This window comes from Zalophus californianus, chromosome 7 (genome assembly GCF_009762305.2).
Source record: "Zalophus californianus isolate mZalCal1 chromosome 7, mZalCal1.pri.v2, whole genome shotgun sequence".
NCBI lineage: Eukaryota > Metazoa > Chordata > Mammalia > Carnivora > Otariidae > Zalophus > Zalophus californianus.
The window spans coordinates 146,859,595-146,884,891 of NC_045601.1; the positions used below are offsets into that span (position 1 = coordinate 146,859,595).

Genomic DNA, 25,297 nt, shown 5'->3' on the forward strand with positions numbered 1-25,297 from the left:
CCCATGACACAGGCCAGCCAGTTGTCCCGTGGAATGTTAAGTGCAAAGCCTCGGTTCGGTCCATTCAGGTCAGTTTTGGCAGGATGACTTCGAAGGGGATGTCGTGTCTCCCATGGTGCCATTTTGGGAAGCAGATACCAGCTGGTGCCTCTGAGTGCTGTGGGTTTGGTCACTGCTCGGGGTGATCGCGGATCTCTGCATTATCAAGGTTCATCCGGAGGCCATCCACCGGGCGGTGCTTGGCAGCGGGGATGTGTCCCCTCTTCCCTTCATGGTCGGACCAGCCACTGATGATAAAGAAGATTGCAGGGCAGTGTGTGGCAAATCCCGTTAACGCCTCCTGCACCGATGGGCCGGCGTTGTTCTGTAACCCTAGACTGTGTCATGCATCCTGTACGCATGGGATCATTGTCATGCGGTGAGGAGCCCCTGCCGCACGGGACGGGGTCGGGTCTTGTGTGGACGGGCTGTGGCTGAGCCCTGCCCACAGCAGTCACACCGCCGGCCCCAAAGACAGCACGTGCCATCCCCCCAATAGGGACAGAGACACATGGCCTCTGCTTTTCAGCTTGCCAGCTGCTCGGCAGAGTCACAGCCCACAGGGCTCCCCAGCACCAGCCACTGCCCTCCTTGGGTCAGGACTGAGGGCTTGGGGTCCCGTGATTCCCTCAGCAGAGAGTTGCACGAGGCCGTTCCTGGGATCGGTTACCACCCGCTGACACCCTAGACACTGTACTGTCTTCACGTCCCAGTTAAATCCTGTAATTCCTTCACGTGACCCCTCTTCGGGTCCCATGCCTCCAAATCCGCGCTGGTACGTCCGGTCAGCAGTGCGGTAACCCCCACGTCTGTAGGGTTCTGCAGTTATAAAGCACGTTTGTCTGACTGCATCCACTATCCGGGAGTAGACCCTGCTTCCTGTCGTCTCTGTCCGGGGTTCCTCTGCAGCTCCTTCCTGTCACCGCCAGGAAAGGGCCGCAAGGCCACCGGGCTCTCGGTGGCGGACCTCCCACATCCACAGTCAGCAGCAGCACTGACTTACCCGTGGTCCCTGTGCTCCCTTCCTGCCCCGGCCGCTGGCTGCCCTCCATGGGTCCCAGTTCCCCCCCCCGCGAGCACTGCCACCCCAGAGCCCGAGTCACTGCGGCTGCTTCAGCCTCACGTCCTCTCTCGCTGCCACTGTGCATTTCCACTGTGCTCTGTCTGGGCTTGCAACTCTCGCCGGGTCTGCGGGGAAAGGGAACGAGACCAAAACCACGGCACAGCCTGGGGACACGTCTGTTTGGGGGCACCAGGACTCAGACTGTCCGTGCTTCTGCAGTCTTGGCTAAGGACCCCGTGCCCTCAGTCCTGGCAACCCACGGCCTGGAGAAGCCTCTTGACTCTGGTGCCCTGCCCCCATGACCACTTGTGCGGCTTGTGCCCCTGCACCCCTGAGGGAGTGCAGTGTAGACACGGGAGGTGTGTTTGTGGTGACACATTTCCGGGTGTCTTACTGTGTCGTAACAGGTGCCTCTGAGCAGTCTCCCAGCGGGTGGAAGGACGGGGCAGCACTGCTTCCCAGCAGCTTGGTACCGGCTAGTGGTGCTGTGCTCCCCACTCGCCCCGAGCACCCTCTCTGGGCCTCGGTTCCTGTCTGCACTCGTGCGGCCTTTCACTCGGACACCGAGCCTCGTAGGAGCAGAGGAGTGTCTGTTGCTTGACTGACTGGTTTCTGGAGCTGGTGGCCCTGTGTGTGCGGCTGCCTCTGCCCCTCCACTGGGCCTGCTCTTGACTCCGTGTCTGGTCTCCCAGGACGCGAAGCCCCCCTGAGCCAAGGACGCCATGGCCACGTCAGCCCCCCTGCGCAGCCTGGAGGAGGAGGTCACCTGTTCCATCTGCCTCGATTACCTGCGGGACCCTGTGACCATCGACTGTGGCCACGTCTTCTGCCGCAACTGCACCACCGACGTCCGCCCTGTGTCGGGGGGCCGCCCCGTCTGTCCCCTCTGCAAGAAGCCATTCAAGAAGGAGAACATCCGGCCCGTGTGGCAGCTGGCCAGCCTGGTGGAGAACATCGAGCGACTGAAGGTGGACAAGGGCAGGCAGCCAGGAGACGTGGCCCGGGAGCAGCCAGACACCAGGCTGTGTGAGCGGCACCGGGAGAAGCTGCATTACTACTGTGAGGATGACGGGAAGCTGCTGTGCGTCATGTGCCGCGAGTCCCGGGAGCACAGACCCCACACGGCCGTCCTTGTGGAGAAGGCCGCCCAGCCCCACAGGGTAAGCACGCCCCTCCCGGAGGCGAGGCCTGGCGCGGACCCCTTGGAAGGCTTCTGGCCGGCCCAGGGCTCAGCCTGAGTCCACCTGTCCCCATGGCTCATCTCTCCGCAGGAAAAAATCCTGAACCACCTGAGTACCCTAAGGAGAGACAGAGACAAAATTCAGGGCTTTCAGGCCAAGGGAGAAGCTGATATCCTGACTGCACTGGTAAGTGGGGCTGTTAAGAGAGAGCCTGAGGCAGTTGGCCACGTGGAGCAGAAGCTAGGAGGCTGAGCAGTGAAGGCTGAGTGGTGGAGCCACTGCCAGAAGGCTGAGCACTGGAGGCTGAGCGCTGGAGGTTCTGTTGGGAGGCTGAGCAGTGGAGGCTGAGTAGGGGAGGCCCTGCTGGGAGGCTGAGCAATAGAGACTAAGTGGTGGAGGCTGAGTAGTGGAGGCCCTGCCGGGAGGCTGACTACACTAGAGGCTAAGCAGTGGAGGCTGAGTGGTGGAGCCACTGCCAGAAGGCTGAGCAGTGGAGGCTGAGCTCTGGAGGCCCTGTTGGGAGGCTGAGTGGTGGAGACTGAGTAGTGGAGGCACTGCCAGGAGGCTGCGCAGTGGAGGCCCTACTGGGAGGCTGAATGGTGGAGGCCTGTTAGGAGGCTGAGCAGTGGAGGCCCTGCCGGGAGGCTGAGCAGTGGAGGCTGAGTAGTGTAGGCCCTGCCGGGAGGCTGAGCAATAGAGACTAAGTGGTGGAGGCTGAGTAGTGGAGGCCCTGCCGGGAGGCTGAGCAGTAGAAACTAAGTGGTGGAGGCTGAGTAGTGGAGGCCCTGCTGGGAGGCTGAGCAGTAAAGGCTGAGCAGTGGAGGCTGAGTGGTGGAGCCACTGCCAGAAGGCTGAGCAGTGGAGGCTGAGCTCTGGAGGCCCTGTTGGGAGGCTGAGTGGTGGAGGCTGAGTAGTGGAGGCACTGCCAGGAGGCTGCGCAATGGAGGCCCTACTGGGAGGCTGAATGGTGGAGGCCTGTTAGGAGGCTGAGCAGTGGAGGCCCTGCCGGGAGGCTGAGCACTGGAGGCTGAGCGCTGGAGGCCCTGTTGGGAGGCTGAGTAGTGGAGGCACTGCCAGGATGCTGCACAGTGGAGGCCCTACTGGGAGGCTGAGCAGTGGAGGCTGAGTGGTAGAGGCCCTGCCGGGAGGCTGAACAATAAAAGCTGAACAGTGGAGGCTGAGTGGTGGAGCCACTGCCAGAAGGCTGAGCAGTGGAGGCTGAGCACTGGAGGCCCTGTTGGGAGGCTGAGTGGTGTAGGCTGAGTAGTGGAGGCACTGCCAGGAGGCTGCGCAGTGGAGGCCCTACTGGGAGGCTGAGTGGTGGGGGCCTGTTAGGAGGCTGAATGGTGGAGGCCCTGTTGGGAGGCTGAGCAGTGGAGGCTGAGTGGTGGAGGCCTGTTGGGAGGCTGAACAGTGGAGGCCCTATTGGGAGGCTGAGCAGTGGAGGCCCTGCTGGGAGGCTGAGCCCTGACGGTCTGAGCTGGGTGGCTTTGGGCTGGCTTCTTCATCTGGTGTGTGAGTGGGTGTTCCTTCTCGTGTGTGAGTCACTGTGGTTGTGGGCCATGTCTAGCAGCAGCTGCTGTTGTGCTGGGGACCGCCAGAGTGCAGGGGACTGAGGAGGTCCTGGCGAAGTCCTTCCTGTCAGCAAGGGGAGGGAGCCCAGACTCCTGTTGGGCGGGGGGCGCTGGCTGCAGGATGAGCACTGAGGGGGAGGCCTAGGAGGGCGTGAGGCGTCCTGGGGACACTGTCCGCTGAGTCCTGCAGCCAGGGCTGCCCACGGTCGGGAAGCAGAGACCGCGCACTGCGTGCTTGATTCAAGATGGGGTGGGAGGGGCTGTGCCCGTTTCCTGCGGGAGAGTCTGTGTCGGGGAGAGGTTGGCCCAGGCAGGCGTGCTCTGAGGCCCCTTAGCACATGGATGGGGGTGGGAGCCGGCCTCCGCAGCTCTAACAGCAGACGCTGCAGGGGTTCTCCAGCGCGGGGCAGAGGCGTCACCCCCGTCTCCCCTCCGCACCCCTGCAGAAAAAGCTCCAGGACCAGAGGCAGTACATCGTGGCTGAGTTTGAGCAGGCCCGCCAGTTCCTGCAGGAGCGTGAGCAGCACCTGCTGGACCAGCTGGCCAAGCTGGAGCAGGAACTGGCAGAGGGCCGCGAGAAGTACAAGAGCAGGGGCATCGGGGAGCTGGCCCGGCTGGCGCTGCTCATCTCTGAGTTGGAGGCCAAGGCGCAGCAGCCGGCTGCAGAGCTCATGCAGGTGAGACGCCTCCCCAGGGCGGCGAGGTCTCCGTCCCACCACCCGTGTGCATGCAGGACCCTGAGAGAACTACCGCCTCTCAGGCCTCGATTTTCCCTCCTGAAATGTCAGGAGGTCACCCCCACCCGCCCCACCTCCTCCGAGGTCACATGAGCACAGGAGGACCTGAACAGCATGGTGTCCCTTCAGAAGGCAAACTTTCTACCAAAAGACAGTTTAAGGAATTTAGAAAGTGCTGTGAAGAGGCAAGGAAGGTTGTGCGTATTTTCCTCACTACTGTTGATCCTCATCTGGACCATCACGGGTCCCTGGCAGACAGCCTCCAGGGGAAGCTGCAAGCAGCCCACGCTGCTGGGGTGGCTGAGGGAGGGCCGCATGGTGGCTTCTCCCAAGGAGGGACTAGAGGAGATGATGGGTGAGGTTTTCTGGGGGCCGGAGAGCAGGCAGGGTGCCCCTGGAGTACTTCCCGGAGGAGGCGGCTTTGATGCTGAGAAGGGGAGAGCCTTGAACTAGGGAGCAGGTTGCCAAGTGGAAACAGCACCGCGCCTCCTTCCTCCTGGAGCCTCCAGGAACAGGGCTTGCCAGCGTCTGGAGCGGTGTGCTGGACCCTCCCCCTTGCGGGTCAGGAGGATGCTCTGGTGGCTGGGGCTGTCAGCAGTGGAGCCCCCTAGGATCTCCTCCAGGAAGATGCTGTCCCGGCCAGCAGCGTGGCCTCAGGAGACACAGCAAGGCAGGCTCTCCAGGTACATGAACAGGTGGCCTGGTCTGCCTCCCTGCCGCGGTCCATTCTGGCTCCCAAATCGGGACCGGCAAGGGGTGAGGGCCCTAAATCAGAAGTTGCTGAGGGCCCAGCCACAGGGCAGGGCAGGAGTCCCGGCCCAGCTCTGCTCCTGGGCCCCTTGTTCTTGTCCTTCATTTTGTTCAAAACGTGTCTCTGGCATTTCCTCCAGATGCCACTGTGTTCCCTTGAGTTCCTCCATCAGACTGGGACTGGGTCACGTACTGCCCCCTCCCCTGCCCCCCCAGGCGGGACAGCCCTTCTTTCCCCGTGGCCACCGCCACGTGATGTGCAGTTGTGTGGGGGGCAGAGAGAGACAAGCTGGGGTGCCGGTGGGGGCTGAGACCCGACGGGACCCCCTCCCGCTCCACCCAAGGGAGTGCAGCGCCACTCAGACGGAAGACAGACCTGGAGCGTGGGGCAGGGGCAGGGTGCGGGTATGAGGACGGCGCGAGGGCGCGGGGCCGGGGCACAGGTGCAGGGATGGGGCGAGGGCACAGGGGACGGGGCGTGGGCCTGGAGACAGTCAGTGGGTGTCTGCGGCAGCCAGTCCATGAACCCGGCGTTGGTTCTGATAGGTTTTGTCTGCTCGTTTGGGTTTGATTTTGCGGCAAGGGAACTGCAGAGCTACCTGCTTCAGGTCATTATGTTTCCCCGGGGGCTATCTGACTGTGGGCGGCCAGCAGGAGGGAAACCGCAGTAACAGAGGCGTGGATGTCAAGTGTGGTGCAGGGGGCAGGGGAGGGGGGTTAGGAAAGGAGAGAACTCTGGGCCAGGAACATCAGAAGACGTTAGAGGAACGTCCTCCGCGGTCCATCCCGGGACAGGCCTTGCCCGGGGCAGCCGCAGCCGGCGCCTCTGTCCCTCCCACCGTTGGGCCAAGCTCAGCCGTGGGCACCTGCGCGAGTGCCTCCGCCCTGCCCCGCTCCCCAGCCGTGGCCCCTCTGCTCTGATGACCTGTTTCGGGACACCCCCAGGAGTCTTGGGGGGTGTCCTCGGAAGCCCTGGGCCGGCCCCTTCCCAGGGCAGGCTCGTTCCCTGGACCCCCGGCCTCCCGCGCTGTGCTCTGGGAGAAGGGTCCCCACCCTGCTCTCCCACGGTCTCTGGGCCACTCCCAGCCTTTCATCCTTAGCCGGCCTGTACCTTCCTGCGGTCCTGGCAGCCCCTCCCTCCAAACTGCCCACGTGCCTGCCTTTCGAGCCCCGTGTCCCAGCACACCGGCGGGGGAACGCGGCTCCTGTTTGTTGCCCCGTCCACCGAAGCTGGCTGGATTGGAAGGGTTTGCTGGAAACTCACGACTGGTGTCGGGCTGGTGCTTGGTGAGACGGGGGTGAGCGGGGAGCTCTGAAGGCGCATCTGGCCTCCCCTGCGGCAGAGCCTGCCAGTCCTCCTGAGACCGTCAGACCTGCATCAGCAGCCACCGCCCGGTGGCTCTGTGTCCCAGAGTTCCCTCTCCGAGAGGCTAGCTCGTCCCCTCCCTGGGCTCCACTCCTACAAGAGCAGAACGCCTAGTGTCCCCTGCAAGGCTGTCCCCCGGCTCCATGGCCCCACCCCAAGCTCCGGAGCCAGGCCGGGTACAGGAACGTGTGCGAGGAGCGACAGGAGGGCCACCGTTACGGGAGGGTCTCGTGGAGGCTGCAGACCCCCACAGGCGGCGTCCCGGCCCACCTGCCCCTCTGCCCCGCCCTGTGCAGGGCGGCCCAGTGGCTGATTACCAGGACCCTGGCTAGCTGCTGGGTCAAACCCAAGGACAGAGACACAAAGACAATTGTGTTTCTTTCGGGAACAGAGCTGAGGGTTCTGGAGCCGTCAGGGCAGGGGCTGACCACGAGGTTCCGGAAAGCTGGGCTACCCCCACCTGCTTGTTTCCCCAGCTGCAAGGCCTGCTAGGGTGCACAGCAGTTTCCCCTTTTTAAAGGACATGACCTACAAATTGTAGTCACTGCTTCCTCTCACATCCCATTGGCTGGGGCTCAGTCACATGATGAGACGTGGCCGCAAAGGCCTCAGGAAAATGTAGTCTTTTGCCTGGTGGCCCTCTGCCCACTGTAACTCCAGGAGTCTGCTGTTCAGAGGTCGAAGGGGGGAGGACTTAGCCGTGTCAGCCGCCTGGCAAGCAGCTCGCACATATCACTGCCCGCTGCGGATCCCCTGAGGGCATTTGCGTCCACCGGGAACACGTACACCTCCCGCGGTGCCCGTCCAGCCCCACATGGCCCGGGCCCCCATTCCGTTCTTCACCTGGCCAGTCTCAGCAGAAGCCCGGTGGCCACGGAGAATGAGCCCTGTCCTCATGGTTACCCAGCACTGCCGCAGCAGTGTGGGCCCTGTAAGGAGGGGGCCACATCGTTCTGTTCACTGTTGGCCCGGCTGCCAGCATTGTGGGCACCTCCTGTTATTGGGGTCTGATTCCACTCAGCTCATGCTTGTGCTTTCTTCCCCTCCAGGACACCAGGGACTTCGTGAACAGGTAACAGAGCTTCCTTTCCATGGTGCACCCCAGCCCCACCCCTCTTTTCCTACACAAGACCCATTTGAAGGAATGGTGCCACCTCGGTTTATGGTGGCCGGCCGCGCTCCTGGGAAGCAAGCACACAGCCTCGGGAACTGGAGACTTGCTCTCCCAGGCAGCCAGTGCCCCGTCCTGGTCCGAGACGGGGCAGGAGCTGAGGGTGGAGACCGAGGCAGCCAGCGCCCCGTCCTGGTCCAAGACGGGGCAGGAGCTGAGGGTGGAGACGTGCTCAGCAGACAGGAGTGTTCTGCATGCTCTGAGTCCTGGCCCAACCGTGGGCTGCTCACTCAGCGTTTTTGAGCCCTGGTTTCTGTGTGTTGATGGGGAATTGTCATATCTTTCTCTCCTGCTTCATAATTGTCGTGAGAATTGAGAGAGATGCAGGAAGAGCTAAGTAACAGGTCCATCTGTCATCTTCCCAGGTATCCACGGAAGAAGTTCTGGATTGGAAAACCCATTGCTCGGGTGGTTAAGAAAAAGACGGGAGAATTCTCAGATAAACTTACGTCCCTGCAGCGAGGCCTGAGAGAGTTCCAAGGTGAGGGCTGGGGGTGCAGTGGGGTGGGAGTCGGAGCTGGGGCTCTGCACTGAAGGAGGGTATGAGCTGCTTACTGTCGCCTTTGGCCTCACTCCTGGGTCTCCTGGTTGTTTTCTGTTTTCTTCTTGAGAGCTCAGGGAGGGAGGCCTGTCAGGAAATTAATCCTGTCCAAGTAGAAAACGGGCCTGTAAGTTTGCTGGGCTCGAGGGTCATTCTTGTCCTTTTCTTGCCCCCAGGGAAGCTGCTAAGAGACTTGGAATATAAGACAGGTGAGTGTCCAAAGGGCTGTTCCCAGTTCACCTCCCGTGAGGAAGACTGTCCCCACAGAGGCTCCCCTGCTGCCCCTGGGGAGCCTGTTCTCTAACACGGCTGAGATTTCCCAGCTGCGAGTCTGCAGCTCCCTCTGTGGGTCTCTGGTCTGCAGCAGAGCCTCCGCTTGATCGCCTGACCCTCTCTGCACCATGTTCCCCTCTGCCCGGCCGCGTGGCCCCCGCATTCGGAGGCCGTCTGTGCGGCCGGCCCCGGCACTCTGCTCCCCCTTGCCCTGCTGTCTGGTCGTGCACTGCATGGCCCTGAGGGGCCCCGTGACCAGCAGCCCTTCAATCGTGGGGAGTGGCAGCCCCGCGGGGCCCCCCGTGACGCCGTTGCTCGTTCTGTCGTCCCCACAGTCAGTGTCACGCTGGACCCGCAGTCGGCCAGTGGGTACCTGCAGCTGTCGCAGGACTGGAAGTGTGTGACCTACAGCGGCCTCTACCAGGGCACTTACCTGCACCCGCAGCAGTTTGACTGCGAGCCGGGCGTGCTGGGCAGTAAGGGCTTCACCTGGGGCAAGGTGTACTGGGAGGTGGAGGTGGACCGGGAGGGCTGGTCCGAGGAGGAGGGGGAGGGGGAAGAGGAGGAGGAGGGGGAGGAGGAGGAGGAGGAGGAGGAGGACGGGGAGGGGGACGGGGACGGGGACGCGGGCTGGGAGACCGATGAGGACGAGGAGTCCCTGGGCGGGGAGGAGGAGGAGGGGGCGGGGGAGGGGGAGGAGCTTCTGGAAAGCTGCATGGTGGGGGTGGCCAGAGACTCTGTGCAGAGGAAGGGGGACCTGTCCCTGCGGCCGGAGGACGGGGTGTGGGCGCTGCGCCTCTCCTCGGCGGGCGTCTGGGCCAACACGGAGCCCGAGGCCGAGCTCTTCCCGGCACTGCGGCCCCGGAGGGTGGGCATCGCCCTAGACTATGACGGAGGCACCGTGACGTTCACCAACGCGGAGTCACAGGAACTCATCTACACCTTCACCGCCACTTTCACGCGGCGCCTGGTGCCCTTCCTGTGGCTCAAGTGGCCTGGGACACGCCTCCTGCTGCGGCCCTGAGCCCACCGCTCGCTGCCTCCCTCCTCGGGGATTCCAGGACCGTGACAGGGAGGGGTGTCTGGCCACAGCACCTGGAGCAGGTGCACCACCATCCCACACCCCCCCCGCCCCCGTGGCTGCGGCCCCTTGAGTCTTGCTCGGTGCCGCGCTCCGTCACACAGCTCCTCCCCCAGCCCCGGGGCTTCCCAAGCAGATTTCTGACCCCGGAGTCCACGAGGGCCCCTCTGCTGCCCACGGCCTTTGGCCCAGCGCTGCACACTCTTTGTTGAAAGGAGATGAGACAGCGTTTTGTCGCCCAGTCTGGCGTCCCATGCCGGCCTGCCCCAGAGACCCCTCGCCGCCCTCCCTCCCCCCGCATCCCCCTCACTGACATCCGCTCTGCTGCCGGCCTTCCCTGCCACCCCAACTCAGAGTGACACGCGTGAACGTGAGCAGAGCGAAAACCCACCACGGTTTCCGGGCCATTTGAATAAGCCTCCTGGAGCGCTGTGGAGTCGCCAGGCCCCGAGTGGGCGCCTCGCTTCTGAGACCAGGGTCCAACGTCTGACGTTTCCACATCGAAGAAGCCAGGGCCCTCGGAGCCTCTTGGGGGAGGGATCTGGAGACCCGTGGCTTTGCGGCCACACATGTGGTCAATGATGAATAAGTGACCTGAGGGTGGGGCCTTGGGAGGGGAAATGTAGAGGGAAGTCAGAATATCCTGCTCTTGATCGGTCATCTAAAATCACCAGGGCAGACATCCAGTCCAGGAGAACCTCCCCCTCAGAAGCCCTGGCCAGTGCCTCCAGCAGGGTGGAAGCTTGGGCTCCGTTGTCCTGGGACAAGGGCGGTGGGAGAGGAGAGGATGCCAGCGGGCCTCCTGGAGCTCACCTGGTCTTCGTGCTGGTCTTCCTGTTGGGAGAGGGCTAGAGGGTGGCCTCATTGCACCCACACGCCCCCTCCTCCAGCGGGACACCCACAGCCTTTGTCCGCACCTGTCCCAGGCCCAGCACCAGCGTCCTGCACCCCAGCACCTCGGCCCCCACATCATCTGTAAATGTCCCTCTGACTTCTGCCTCTACTTTTTACCCTCCACAGCACCTCCTGCAGTGCTGGGCACACAGCAGGTGGTCAATAAAGACTTGTGGAATGAACAGCCTGGGTTCATATATTCTATTATAACCTTCATGTGGCTCCATAGCGGTTGCGTGGACAGCAGTGGCCTGGGGTCTCTCCTGGGACACCCCGCTGCCCCCGTGCCTGCTGTCTGCCCCCAGACAGGAGCCCCCACATCTCCCTCTCCCGCTCTGCTGGCCCCATGTCGACACCGAGCATCCATGCAGCCCATGACGGCCTGTGACACGGCGACATTCCGTGGCACACCCAGAATCTTCCCTTGGAAAATGCGCGGTGCCTGCCCAGAAGGAAACGCAACCAGCCGAGCCTCCGTCCTGCCCTTGGACACACTCAGCCACCTAACCATTTCCGGTCTCTTCTTTCGGCTGGTTTTTTAATTGCCATGTTAAAGATAGAAAAGGAAGAATTACATAAAGCCCTTTCAAGATCTCATTTATGACTCTTCCCCCTTTTTTTTTTCATTTGTTCTTTTTACTTTTCTTTCTAAATACAGATATGCAAAGTGTGTCAATTATTAGAAATAAGACATTAATATAATGAGGTCAGTTAATCTACAGTTGAATCTTGAGAGCCAATAATCAGTAACATATTCTTGAAAATGTACATTTATTTTGTTGATCGATGTGAATTGTTCCCTAAAATTATACTCTCCTAATCTTTTATTTATGGGAAAAATTTTAGAATTCTCAAAATGCCTTTTATCCTTTCTTGGAAAGAATTTTTATATAATGAGATTTCTGAAACTTTTTAAGGTGATCATTGTATAATTAAAATTTACTAGTTATTAAATAGGGAACATTTGCATTTGAACAAAATATAAATGCTTTCGGGTAATGGTTTAATGAGGTTCCTGAGTGTGAAACTTCCAGAGTGAACTGTAGACGATGAAGTTTCTGCATGAAACAGCCTTTGAAAATCATAAACACGTGCATGTTATGCCACCACCTGAGGACAGAAAGTTGCCGTGTGGTACTTGTTTGGCTAATTCTTTTGAACCTTTTTATTTTTTATAATCATATTTTTAAGTATTTTTTTATGTGAACGTCACCTACACGTATGGTCAGATCTACGTCGTGTTTATCACGGAGGGAGAAAAGAGCAGCCCCCTCCCTCTCCCAGGGCGCTTCTTGGCGGACCGTCTCCTCGACAGCGCTGGTGTGGGACCCTGTGGGACCCTGTCGTCCGAGCCCCCAGCAGCCGAGGCTCTGGGCCCGGCCCCGGCCCCGAGCGCACGCGCCCCACCCGTCGGTCCCGGCGGCCGAGCCGGAGCTCGGCGCCCACGGCTGTGTCTGCAGAAGCTGTCTGTGGGGACAGCCCGCGCTTCCTGGACTGGGGAATTGCCTTCTTCTGCCCTTTGGCTTCATTGCCTACGTCTGTCTTAGTAATCAAAGCCCGGCGTCCTTACCCGTTGTCAGCACCCGTCGGGATGGCGGGTCGTCAGGGGCTCTGTCGTGTTGTCCCGCAGCCTGCGGCCTATGCACAGCTCTTCGGGGGTCGTGGCTTGGCTTTGCTGCTTCCTGACCCTGTGTTTCCTGTGTCCCTGACCCTCTTCTTAGCTGACTTCCTCGTCCTGGCCCAGTAGCTTCCTGAGGGCGCCTGTAGGTTGCTATTCTGAAATGCTGAGTATCGGCAGGTTTAGGCCCCTCGGTTCTGGGAACGTTACCGAGTTATTTCTTGATGGTTGCTGTCTCCTCCGTGGTCTCCAGCCTTCGCAGAGCTCCTGCCTGGGTTACTGAGAGGCCGGGGCAGGCCAGGATGTTTCCCGGCTAGGGCAGCGGTGAGGCACGCGTGCAGGTTATATTCCAGTGCAGGGCGACAGGCAGGGAACTGGCATAGGACGGTGACGGGCGGTGAGCCGCTGTCCGCTTTCCAGGTCAGCCAGGGCTGCTCCGAGGAGGACAGTCTGGGATCGCACCGGCCAGGGTCACGGGCAGGGACAGGCTGGGCCGGAACGCCCTCGTGTCTGCAGTGCAGTGGGCAGAGGGGCGGGAGAGCAGGGCAGGGCTGGGCACAGGCGAACCCTGTGGGCCTCGTGGACCACGCGGCAGGGTCCGGGGTTTCTCCCGAGTGCAGTGCGGTGGGGGAAGGGGCGGGAGAGCAGCCGAGGGGTCGGCGGCCTTGTGGACCGCGCTGCAGGGTCCCGGGTTTCCCCCGAGGGCGTTGGGAAGCTGCTCAAGCCTTACAGGCAGAGGAGTAGTGGTTCAACTCACACACCAGTATGCTGCACCTCGTATTGACCAGGTACTGTTCTTCATTGCGATGCTTCCAGTCTTCAAGGAGCTCATTCTACAACAGACGCAAAGTTACGCATGACCGGCGCCTGGGAGCCTCTGGGGGTTGAGCATCGAACTCTTGATGTCGGCTCAGGTAGTGATCTCAGGATCGTGGGATCCATCAGTGCCTTGGGCTCCACCCTCAGTGGGGGAGGGGGGTGCTGCGTCTCTCTCTCCCTCTGCCCCTCCCCCGTTCATGCTCTCTCTCAAATAAATTAACAAATCTTAAAAAATAAATAAGCAAATAATAAAAATAAGCATGGCAAATACAAAACATAGCGTATGTTAGAAAATAAGCACAATGGACCAAAAACACTACGGTTGCTTTTTGAAACATCTTTGTGCAGAGAAGTGAGGAAGCAGGGAGTCCTGGAGAGGAGACGTTTGTGGTGAATCCGCCGAGTGATGATAGTGTAGACTGTGGTGGTAGAAGGAGCGGGTTCCAGGCGGTGAACACGACTTGCTGCAGGCTGGCGGCCCCTGGGTTTGGGGTCCAGGCGCGGGCAGCTACGCGTGGTTGGGGAGAGGCTTTGGAGGCCGCGGTGGCAGGATCGGGCTCTCGTCTTGCTCGTGTTCCGTCCGAGACGTCTGTCGGGCATCCGAATGGAGAAGTCACGCAGGGAAAGGGCTCTCAGAGGACCGAAGCCACAGACTTGGGAGTCAGAAACACACAGGTGCCAGCCAGTCAGGCCCTGGGCAGGTGTGCAACTCGACACTAGGATGGGGCCGTGCTGACCCCTGGGCGCACGGGCATCCGTCCACGGGCCCGAAGTGAGCAGCAGCGGGTTAGGAAGAGGTGCAGCGGAGGAGGACATGAACTCAAGAGCTGGGGGGGGGGCGCCCCCGAGCGGTCTCGGAGCTTGCATCGGAGCTGGGGCTCCCCGCCTCGCCCCTGCAGCGCAGTGATGCTTCGCCGCCCCGCGGGGTTTGCTGAGCCCCGCACGCATCTTTGTAAATAGTCCCTCCACTGAGCTCCCCTCAGTCACCCCTGTTGATAGAAGACCAGCCCTGGGCTGGGGTGATGGAGGAACGGAGAGGGGGCGAGGTTGCGGCTGCTGCAACCAGGAGCTGGCCTGTGACACGCGCATTTCCAGGACAGGAACGGAGAAGGCCCTCGGCACCTGGCTTGTGCTGTTCGCATTAAATTCCAGGCCCTTGGCCCTCCTGCGGAGGGGTAAGATGCTGATGATTCAGGTAGTCTTCCAAGGGCTGTGATAAGAGAAAAAGAGGAGCGGGCGCCTGGGTGGCTCAGTCGTTGAGCGTCTGCCTTCGGCTCAGATCGTGATCCCAGGGTCCTGGGATCGAGCCTCGCATCTGGCTCCCTGCTCGGCGGGGAGTCCGCTTCTCCCTCTCCCACTCCCCCTGCTTGTGTTCCCTCTCTCGCTGTGTCTCTGTCAAATAAATAAATAAAATCTTTAAAAAGAGAGAGAGAGAGAGAGGGGCGCCTGGGTGGCTCAGCTGGTGACGCGTCTGCCTTCGGCCCAGGTCATGATCCCGGGGTCCTGGGGTCGAGCCCCGCTGAGCATGGAACCTGATTCTCCCTCTCCCTCTGCCCCTTCCCCGACTCATTCTCTCTCTCTCAAATAAATAAAATCTTTTTAAAAAGAGAGAGAGAAAGCAGCTTGCAGCAGGTGCTTGGCTTGGAGGACTGATGGGTTGGTGCCCTGCCCAGATCACAGCCCAGGACAGAGAGGAAAGATCAGAGGTTCCCAGAGAATCTGCCTGCACATGGGGAGCAGTTTTGAATAAAAACAGATTGCACAATGAACATGATGGTAGAAACCATGAGAGATTTCCTTCTTTCATCTCAATACTCACACTCCTTGTGTAAGTATTGCTCTTTTATTTAATTGGCTAGCAGGAGGATGACAGCATCTTTGTCTTGTTCCTCATTTTAAAAGGATGCTTCCGTGTTTTAGTTAGGATTATTAAGTGTGTTGAATTCAATGTTTGATGTATCATTTTTTAAGGTGTGCTTTATAGGGTAAGAAAATTCAGTCCTTAGTGTATGAAGCATTTTCAATGGAAGGAGTATTCAGTTATATCAGGTGCATTTCTATTTCTCTTGAAGTGATATTTCTTCCCTCCGTTAATCTATTAATGAATGAGATTGATGATTTTTTTAATGTTAAACCGATGTTTATATTCCAAGGGTAAACTGTATGATTTAATACCGTTTTTGCCAAGTTCTGTTTATTAACTTTATTTAGGACTTTTGAATCTGTGTTCATAAGTAAAACTGGCCGGCTGATTCCCCCTATCTACATCTAGTTTTAGTTTCTCATTTACACGGGCCTGATAAAGTGGTTTGGGGAGCATCTCTCTGTTTTCTGTAATACTTTGGTGTGGGCATTATCTCTTTCTTAGAAGGTTTGATAAAGTTTGCCTGTAAGATGCCAGTGGATCTGATATTTAATTTTGTTGGAGGGGAGGAGGAGGGAGGGCTTAAAATTTTAATTTCTAACTTGATTTAATAAATGGTAATAGATCTATTCAGGTCTTCTGTGTCAGCATGCGTCAGTATTGGTAAGTGATATTTTCTACAAAATTGTCCGGTACATCTCTGTTTTCAAAGTTATTGATGTAAATTTCTCCCCAATTCTGCAGTGGCCCTGTTTCCCATTGTTTTTTAAGATTTTATTTATTCATTTGAGAGAGAGAGACAGAGAGAGCACAAGCAGGGGGAGAGGCAGAGGGAGAAGGAGAAGCCCAGTCTCCACTGAGCTGGGAGCCTGACATGGGGCTCGATCCCAGGACCCGAAGATCATGACCTGAGCCAAAGGCAGATGCTCAAGGACTGAGCCACCCAGGCACCCCTCTGTTGCCCATTTTTAATATTGTTGTTTGTACTTTTGCTTGTCTTGACCAGTCTTGCTGAAGAGTTGCTACCTGAGTGGTCTTTTCAAAGAATGAGCTTTCAGTGTTGTTGAACATTCTAGCATTTCCTTCACTTATGTTTGCTCACTCACTTCCTCTTTCTTTAAGCTTACTACATTCTTTTTAATTTGTTGACTGAGATAGTTTAATTTTACGATTTCATTTATCTCTAGCAAATGCACCTAAGGCTGTAAATTTTCATCCCAGCAACACTGTCGTGGATTTAAAGTTGTGTGCACAGAGTTCTTTGCTATCTCCGTTCAGGAGATAAAGCTTAGTTCCTCTCCCCTGGGTGTGGGGGGCTCACTCCTCACAGACAGGACTCTGAGCGGTGCTTGTGAGCGATGAACTGGACGGTCCAGCTTCTGGCGGCCACGGCTGCAGCCGGCACCTCAAATGCCCAGGAGAGACTGTGAGCCAGAGCTGCCCAGCGCAGCTGCCCCCATGGCTGACCCACAGAAACCAGGGTCGTGAATGTTTGTCACCTCAAGCTGCTAAATTTGGGGGCCAGGTGCTGTTAGGCCCCCACAGCTGACGAACACAAGTGTTAGCTGCATCATGCCCTTTTGGTGTTTGCCTTACCTTTAGTTTTAATACTTCAAAATTTTCATTATGATTTCAAATTTGGCCCATAACTAATTTAGAAGTGTGTTTTTAAACATAAAATCTTCTATAAATGTAGAGAAATTGACTTTATTTTCTGATTTTTCATTCTGTTACACTGTGGTCAGAGATCTTCCTCAGACACACTTTTAGGAAAACAGCTCTGTTACTTGTGACTTTATGATGTTTGCGGGTGGGAGGGGGTTCAGGTGGTTTTGAAAGCTCTTTGGATTAATAAATCTTTCAAACATTTATACTTTTAGAAAGCATGATTATTCAGATATTATTCCCTGAGCAATTATGATCATGCAAGAAATCATTTAATAAAGCAAACACTGTGGAGACTAGAAGTTTTACCGGATTCTACAGAGCAGTCATAATATGTGGAGTTGAGGAACCCTGAAATACTCTCTTGTTATAAATAACATTTGCAAGAACACTTTTCTGACAGCAGAACACAGACCGGGCAGTCGTGGTCCTGAGCTGCCATCCAGCCCCACGACCTGTGATGCCCTCGGAGACGCCCCCGGCTAGACCCCTCCGCAGAACTAGCAGGAGGGGGCTCTGCTCCGTGTGCCTTCCTGATACTCTTTCCATGGCAGCTGGGGTGCAGGAGAGTGAAACACGAGGGCTGTGTTGGTCACGAGCAAGAAAACAGAGCTGAAGGACAGGGGTTAAAACTCACACATGGAAGAAAGCTTGAAACAGACAATGATAGTGATGTTTGACTTTGGTACCTAGGACTTGTTCGCTTTTTTCCTAATGTTCCATGAGTGTTCAAAAAGACACTATGTTCGGGGCACCCGGGTAGCTCAGTCGGTTGAGCATCTGCCTTCGGCTCAGGTCATGACCCCGGGTCCTGGGATCGAGTCCTGCATCGGGATCCCTGCTCAGCAGACAGTCTGCTTCTCCCTCTGCCTCTGATCCTTCTCCCTGCTTGTGCTCTCTCTGTCTCAAATAAATAAAATCTTTTTTAAAAAAAGACTGTTTACTGTTAAGTTCAAGGTTCTTTGTATAATCATAAGATGAATTTTATTTTGTTATTCAAATACAGTGTATCTTTATTAGAAGAATCTTATTTTGTGGTTCAAATATTCTAGATCCTTATTATTTTCTTCGTATTTGAGTATCAGTGACTGAAAGAAATATCCAATCTGCTAAGTTCTTTCTGTAACTGATCATGAATTGTTAGACGTATGAGAGCTTAGAATTGTCACAGTTTCCAGATAAATTGTTCCTTTTACCAGAATTTGGTGTCCCTGTTTCTCCACCTAATAATACTTCTTGCATTGAAATATATCTTCTCTGATATTGATATAGTCACATCAACTTTCCGTTCACTATCGCTGCCCAGTATGTTATTTTTAATCTTTCAGGGTCATTGTTTTATTACTTATTTTGTGAACAGCATAGCTGGATTTTTTTCCATTTTAGAAGCTGATCTTTTGGCAAACATGAGTTATCCTGTTTACATTTATTGTGTTTATTGATAAATCAATAAATTTCTATGATGTTATTTTATGATTTCTATTTATCGTTCTTTTCTGTGCTTTTTTTTTTCCTTATCTTTGTTGGGTTAAGTTTTCTTTATTCCCTTGTTTCTCCTCTGCTGGTTTGGAAGTTACATATTTTCTTTCTCTCTTCCCATAAAATCTTACATGCATGCTTGAATTAACAGAAGATGGAGTGTCTCAGTGTCCCTCTGTCCTTCCAGACAGTACAAGACCTTGGAAAGCTTGAACTTGGAACACATCTTCATGTGCATGATATTATTATTCATAGCTCGGTTCCACATTTGTGTCGTTTCCAGTCTCTCACCACCCTAACAATGCTGCTAAGTGTATTTGTGCATCCCTCCCAGTGAGCGTGTGCAGGAGTCTCTCCAGGACAGACACATAAGTGAAATTCGGGTCATACCGTAGTACGTCTTCAGTTTTACCAGGCGATGCCAACCTGCTTCTGAAAGTGGTCGTATTGATTCACACTCCAGCTGTGGCAGCTGAACTTTCTCACCACTCTTGCGTTTTGGTTCCAGCAGCCCTGTGAGCTCCTCCTCGTGGATCTCACTGTGGTTGTAGTTTGCATTTCCCAGCTAGCTGAGGAGGGTGGCTCTGGGATTCCTCTCTGGGTAGTGCCTGCTCAAGCCTTCAGTATTTTTCTCTGAGGTTTTCTTGCATCTGCCAGTTTGTGATTTATCTCTTCACTCTCTTTTGCTGTCTTAATAATGAGAAGTTCTCAACTTTAATGCTGGGAGATTTATGGGTCTATACCTTTGTGGCTAGTGCTGTATTTATCCATTTATTAATTGGTCTTACTTAAGAAATCTTCCCTTACCCCATGGTCATGGGGATTTCCCCCCATATTACCTTCTAAAAGTTTTACAGTGTCTCCCTTACATTTTGATGTCTAACTTACCTGAAAACAGTCATGTGCCCCTTGGTTTTCATATGCCTGCCATTAGGTCCTGTTATTGTTGGTCTGTAGAATTAGGGTTTCCTGATGTTCACTCACGTGTTTGCCGGTTATGAGTCACCGCACACTGTTAGCAGCAGCAGCGACGGCCGGGAGCCTTGCCCCGCGCCAGGCAACATGCCCGTATTTCCACCCGTTGTGAGATAGTAGAACGTACGTACATCGGTCTCGGCCCCGGTTCCTGGCAGAGTTCCTAAAACCCTTGTAATGTCCTACGTGATAACAGCACCAGGAGCATCTCCTGCTCAGTGTGGTGACTCTGGGCGGGTTCCCGGATGGGGGCTCCTCACCGGAGACCAAGCCACTACTAGCAGTTTGGAATTCCCCACGCCATCCCCCACTCTCCAGAAAGGTTAGAGGCTGGGAATGGAGGTAATGATTCATCATGCCTACATGAGGGAGCCTCCATAAAATCCCAATCGTACAGAGTTGAGGGAGCTTCCAGGCGGCTGAGGACACCCACGCCCGGAGTGTGACACCCCAACTCCGTGGGGACAAAACTCCTGCGCCTGGGACCCTCTCCCTGTGTGTCTCTTCATCTGACTGTTCACCTGCATCCTTTATCATGTCCTTAAATAAACTAGTAAATGAAAATCAGTGTTTCTCTGCGTGCTGTGAGCATTCCTAACAAGTTAATCAACCCAAGGAGCCCCCATTGGAACTCTGATCTACAGCTGATCAGCAGAAGCACAGGTGATAATGTGGGCTGCTGAAGGGCTTCTGACATGGCAGGGGGGCAGTCCTGTGGGACTGAGCCCTTAACCTGTGGGGTCTGACACTGTGTGAAGTGGAGAGTGTCAGCATAGAGAATCACAGGGCATCCCCCTGCTGTCTCCGAGGACGGCTTGATGCAGGGAAAATTCTGCACTTGCTGACCAGAAGTGACGTGTTGCCTGCAAACAGGACGGGAGACTCAGTAGAAACACACAGTAGGAAGAGCTGTGTGTTTCCCCACCGAGAAGGGAAATCTGTGCTTCTCCTTACACAGGTATTGTCTCGTTCACGCCTTATAACAGTCCCAAAGTAGGCACTTGTTCTCAGTTTTCAGACCAGCAGACCAGACGTTTAGGAAGATTAAGTAAACCTCCTGAAGCTCACACAAGTAAAACGTGGGAATCCCTGTTCCTAGAGCCCATGGTTTCCACTGAGCGCAAAGGTACGAGGTCATTGCTTTGCCGGGGGACCTGGGAGACAGTGCATGTGCTTGGTCCCCAGCCCTGTGGGAAACAAGGTGATGCTTCAGGGCGTAGAAGCCCACTCGTCCGGCCTGTGAATGGACTGCTCTGTGAGCACAAGTGTGAAGACACAAGGTCCTGAAGGTGGGAGGGATCCTCTCTGCTCTCGGGCCCTGGGCAGAGGGGAGGATTCCCCAAGGTTGAGTCAGGTGCAGACAAGAGCCCTTGTTCCCCAGGGCACTGCGCCGACTTCTCGCACACTCACTGTTCCTTCTGCACGGCTCTCGGGCCCCACCCAGCCAGTCTCTGGAGCCCTCTACAAAGAGACATCTGTGAGCCGATCCTGGTGGCAATGGCCTTATCGTCACATGAAGATAATTAGCTTTTTGTCCTCTTTCGGAAGGGGGTAGGGCAGAAAGAATATACAAAGATAATATTCACTGCTGATAGCCACCTAGTCCCAAACTAAAGGTAGTCTACACAGCGCTTCTCAGTTTAATTTTCTTGCCTCTTCTGTTGGATTTGAATACACTACCCCCCCACCCGCCCTATTCTGACCCTCCGGCAATGAAGCTACAGTGCTCTTTGAATTCGAGAGGTACCCAGCCCTGGAGATGCCGGAAAGCCGGCCACGATCAGAAGCCACTCCTTCCTTCACCGGTGGTGCTGAGTGTGAGCTCTGGGCCTCGGGCATCTCTGTCCCTGAGTGTTGTACTGGACTTAGCCCAGATTTCTCACTTTGACCACAGACTTTTCAATTACATGTGAGAGAAGGAACAGATAGTGGAGATTACCCGGCTCCTAAATAGGTTTGTTTGTTTGTTTGTTTGTTTGTTTCTGGCAGATGAATGGATAATGAAGAAGTAGTTGCATAAACACACACACACAATGGAATATTACTCAGCCTTCAAAAGGAATGAACTCTTGCCATTTGCATCAACGTGGATGGAACTGGAGGGGATTATGTTAAGTGAAATAAGTCAGTTAGAGAAAGACAAATACCATACAATTTTACTCCATGTGGAATTTAAGAAACGAAACAGATGAACATAGGGGAAGGGAAGGAAAAATAAAATAAAGCCCTTAACCTGTGAAATCTGATGCTGTTCTTGGGTAGATGGCGTCAGAATTGAGTGGAATCTGGTGGACACCCAGCTGGTGTCCAGATCATTGGTGTCAATGTCAGGAAAACCCAACTACCCCACATTGGGGTTGGGTTCCAGAATCATATTACACATATTAATCCATTTAGCCACATTTAATCCTATAGAACAGGCATTTTGATCTCTTCTTCACATGAGGCTATGACTCAGAGAAATTAAGTAAATTGCCTCTGGCAGAACTATGGTTTGAACTCATAATAACCAAGCAAAGGGCTATGAACTGCAGCAGGTACTGTTGGCCACAATGATTGGCCCTGAGGTGCTTACCCAGGGTCACCAGACACACATGGGCTAGTGACTTGCAATCCGGCACAGAAGTCAGTACCCAACCAATCAAAAGCCTCTGTCAGGAATTTGGGATTGAAGGTCCACAGTAGGGTGTGTTGGGTGAAAGCAGTGATGTAGACCCCCACTTAGACTGGGGTCTAATTGCAGTCTTAGCATCACCCTAGAGCTTTTAGAAAATCTAAGTCCCTCCCTACATTTTCTGAATCAGAACTGGCATTTGAACAAAACTCTCAGATGCTGTTTAAATGCTAAGGTTTGTGAAGCACTGAGGTAGATGATGGCTCAGCCAACAGAGTCCTGGGCGGGTTAAAGAATCTGTATGTGATTATGAAACACTTCAACAGTGAACTACATCGTTATTAGGTAAAGTTATCAGAAAAGTCGGGACGCCTGGGTGGCTCAGTTGGTGAAGCATCTGCCTTCGGCTCAGGTCATGATCTCAGGGTCCTGGGATCGAGCCCCATGCCAGGCTCCTTGCTCAGCGAGGAGCCTGCTTCTCCCTCTCCCACTCCCTGTGCTTGTGCTCTCTCTCTCACACACACAAATAAATAAAATCTTTAAAGTTATCAGAAAAACAATGATGGTCTAACATCAGACACTCTGACAGTGGGATGACCACACCCATGGTCAAATAGAGAAAAATCACAATGATTATCTTGAAACATGAAAAAGGGTATTTGATAACGCTTAAAACTTAGGTATTATTTGAAAAACTCTAAGAATACTAGGAATAGAAAAGCTCTCTCTAACTTGATGAAGGCTTTCTACCAAGAAATCCACAATAATCATTATGCTTAACCGAGAAACCTTAGCGAGCTGCTTTTCCTGTTAGCGATGGACTAAGGATGCCCTCTCTCCGCACTGTTCAACAGCATGCTGGTGTGGGCCCACACAACAGGATGCAAAATGGCAGTGAGAGTTATATAGATTAGAAGGAAAGAGTCAAAACTGTTATTTTCAGATGAAGAAATAACAATTTTCTACATAGGTAACCCTATGAATTAACAAACTATTAGAACTAATAAGGATGTGACAAAATTGCTAAAAACAAGATTAGCAAAATCAATATCATTCCTCCATATCAGAATAATCAACACGAGTTATAATTTTTTTACAAGGAATGTTTTATAATAACAATGCAATCCTTATAACAATTGTAGCCCCCCCAAATGTACACATTTTATGAAGAGCAAGTTTCGTTTTTTCTTATAAAGTATTTCAGATCCACAGAAGAGTGTTCTAAGTAAGCCACTGTTCAACTCCCTCAAACCATTGTCTTTTGAGGAACGTGACTTACTTTCCTCCCTGCCCTCCAGACCAGAAGGAGCCACTATGATTCATTTGTTTTCACTGTTGTATGGTGCTCTCTATGAATATACCAGTTGGTTATCTGTTCTATGACGTAAACTATGCCGTACCAAACTGTTGTACGCTTGTGTGAACATTTGTCTGGAGGGAAAATGACCAGGTCAACGGACAGACATGTCACTAGATGTTGCCAAAGTCTTATCTGCAGAAAACCTCAAAATTCCATTAAAGGCATAAAAGGAGATCTAAACTGCCAGAGAGATAACACGTTTATGGATAGGATGACGCCCATTTGCTCCAAACTAATTTCCTCCAATCCTCAAATCCAATAAAATTATGATCAATGCCAATGTAATTTCAGTTAAAAGAGCACCAGGATTGTTTAAAAAAGAACCTGACAAATTGATTCTAAATTTATAGGGGAGCATAAACGTCTACAGATAAGTAAGACACATTTGAAAAGGAAGCCAAGGCGGGGAGAGCAGTCCGATTAGACATGACGTTGCATTACAAGGTCCTGGCAATAAAAAGCAGCACCTCCCGGTTCCAGGGACAATGGAATCGAAAGCTCAGAAAACAGTGTCTGCATTCATGGGAAATGGGTGTTGTAGACGTGCTACCAGCCAGTATGACCAAGATGGATTATCTAAGCAGATAGGGTCAGAAGAATGGGCTTATTATGTGAGGAAAAATAAAGCTGGTTGTCTTCTTCATTCCACATAAACTAAAGGTATTAGTGTGAACAGTAATATCCTAGAACTAGTGGCAATATGTTTAAACACACACACACAATCTTGTGGTGGTGAAAAAGGATCTTACAAATATAAACCACAAAGTGAAAACTTTATCAAATTTGTCATCAAAATTCAGGATTTTTTAAAGATTTTATTTATTTATTTGACAGAGAGAAAATACAAGCCGGGGGAGCAGCAGAGGGAGAGGGAGAAGCAGGCTCCCCGCTGAGCAGGGAGCCCGATGCAGGGATCCATCCCAGGACCCTGGGACCATGACCTGAGCCGAAGGCAGATGCTTAACCGACTGAGCCACCCAGGAGCCCCCAAAATTCTGGATTTCTATCTAATGAATAACACCACTATCAAAGTAAATAAGTGAGTGATATTTTCAAGCCCAAAATGAGCAAGAGATTAGTAGCTAGAGTAAGAAAGAAATTCCTGGAAATCAATGAAAGAAAGATGGGAACATGAAAGATGGGGAAAAGATGGAGAAAATTCGAGAAGAGATGCACCATCTGATGGGTGGGAAAGGACAAATTTTTAGAAAAATGAGGTGTCGCTTGGGCGCCTGCGTGGCTCAGTCGGGTGAGCAGCCAACTCTTGATTTCGGCTCAGGTCGTGAGATCGAGCCCAGTGTCGGGCTCCGTGCTCAGTGGGGACACTCCCTCCCTCGCCCTCTGCCTCTGCCCGTCGCACTCACTTGCTCTCTCTCCCTTTCTCAAATAAATAAATAAATCTTTAAAAAATGAGATAACACATTACAGTCATCAGATTTGCAGAAATGAGCAAGTCTGATAGCACCCAGTGTTGGTATGGGGGTCGGAAAGCAGGAATCTCTGTGCCCCTCTGGTGGAAGTATATGTGAATACAGCCATCTTGGGGAGAAACCTGGTGGCACTGAAGGAAAGTGAGTGTGCAAATGCCAGTCACCCCCTCCTGGGGGTGAACCTTACCTTCATAAGGGGAGAGTATGAGGCTGCTTGTCGTCAATCTTGCTCACTGTCATAGGCAGAAGGAGGTAACCCACATGTTCTGTGCCAAAAGAAAGTACAATGAAACGTGGCTGACGTGTTCTATAGAATAGTATTCAGCCATTAGAAGCCATAAACTAGATGCATGGACAGCAACACGACTAGATCTTAAAGCTGTGGTACTAGGTCAAAAAAAGGAAGCAACAGAGCTAGTCCTGTACTGGGTATATATTCAGAGATCCGTCTGTATCCAAGGTAATGTGAAAACACTAGAGTAGTGCCCGTGGGGTGAGGAGAATGGGAGAGAGTATAAAGAACACGAGAAGACCTGCCTGGACTCCTGATGACTGCGCACCAGGAACCATGCAGTATGACTGAGACAACTCTCTGCCCTGAAGTCACAGGAAAAGGGAGGAATGGAAAGGAGTGGGAAAATAAAGGGCACAAGGAAAGCCAGCAAACCTGCCCACAGACAGGAAAACTGCCCTGTGCGCAGAGCAGAGCGAGTAGACTGGAAACAGTGCTGGGGCTCACAGCTATAATCATGGTTCTTGGGCTTTGGACAGATTCCTCCTACAGACCCCAGCTGGGTCCTCAC

The 25,297-nt window shown here is 53.9% G+C and overlaps 1 protein-coding gene across 2 annotated transcripts; it reads left to right on the top strand.

Moving 5' to 3' along the window:
* The first annotated feature begins 251 nt into the window (after positions 1-251).
* On the top strand, positions 252-10,844 carry LOC113927488 (tripartite motif-containing protein 26). 2 transcript variants are annotated; one of them, XM_035728662.1, is made up of 8 exons: positions 252-418; positions 1,795-2,262; positions 2,374-2,469; positions 4,304-4,534; positions 7,760-7,782; positions 8,247-8,362; positions 8,599-8,631; positions 9,031-10,844. In XM_035728662.1, the coding sequence occupies exons 2-8, from the start codon at positions 1,825-1,827 to the stop codon at positions 9,717-9,719; spliced, it is 1,626 nt and encodes a 541-aa protein (XP_035584555.1). In that variant the 5' UTR covers positions 252-418; positions 1,795-1,824; the 3' UTR covers positions 9,720-10,844. The 2 variants fall into 2 exon arrangements, 1 of the variants encoding a protein (XP_035584555.1); XR_004820230.1 differs by lacking the exon at positions 252-418 and having other exon boundaries at positions 1,543-2,262; positions 9,031-9,799; positions 10,131-10,844.
* The last annotated feature ends 14,453 nt before the right edge of the window (positions 10,845-25,297 follow it).

What these genes read in the sequence shown, in the direction of transcription:
- LOC113927488 (XM_035728662.1), top strand. Translation starts at nt 1,825, where the DNA reads ATGGCCACGTCAGCCCCCCTGCGCAGCCTGGAGGAGGAGGTCACCTGT. An exon ending in AGGCCGCCCAGCCCCACAGG is followed by an intron (nt 2,263 to 2,373) that starts GTAAGCACGCCC and finishes ATCTCTCCGCAG; the next exon opens with GAAAAAATCCTGAACCACCT. An exon ending in CTGATATCCTGACTGCACTG is followed by an intron (nt 2,470 to 4,303) that starts GTAAGTGGGGCT and finishes GCACCCCTGCAG; the next exon opens with AAAAAGCTCCAGGACCAGAG.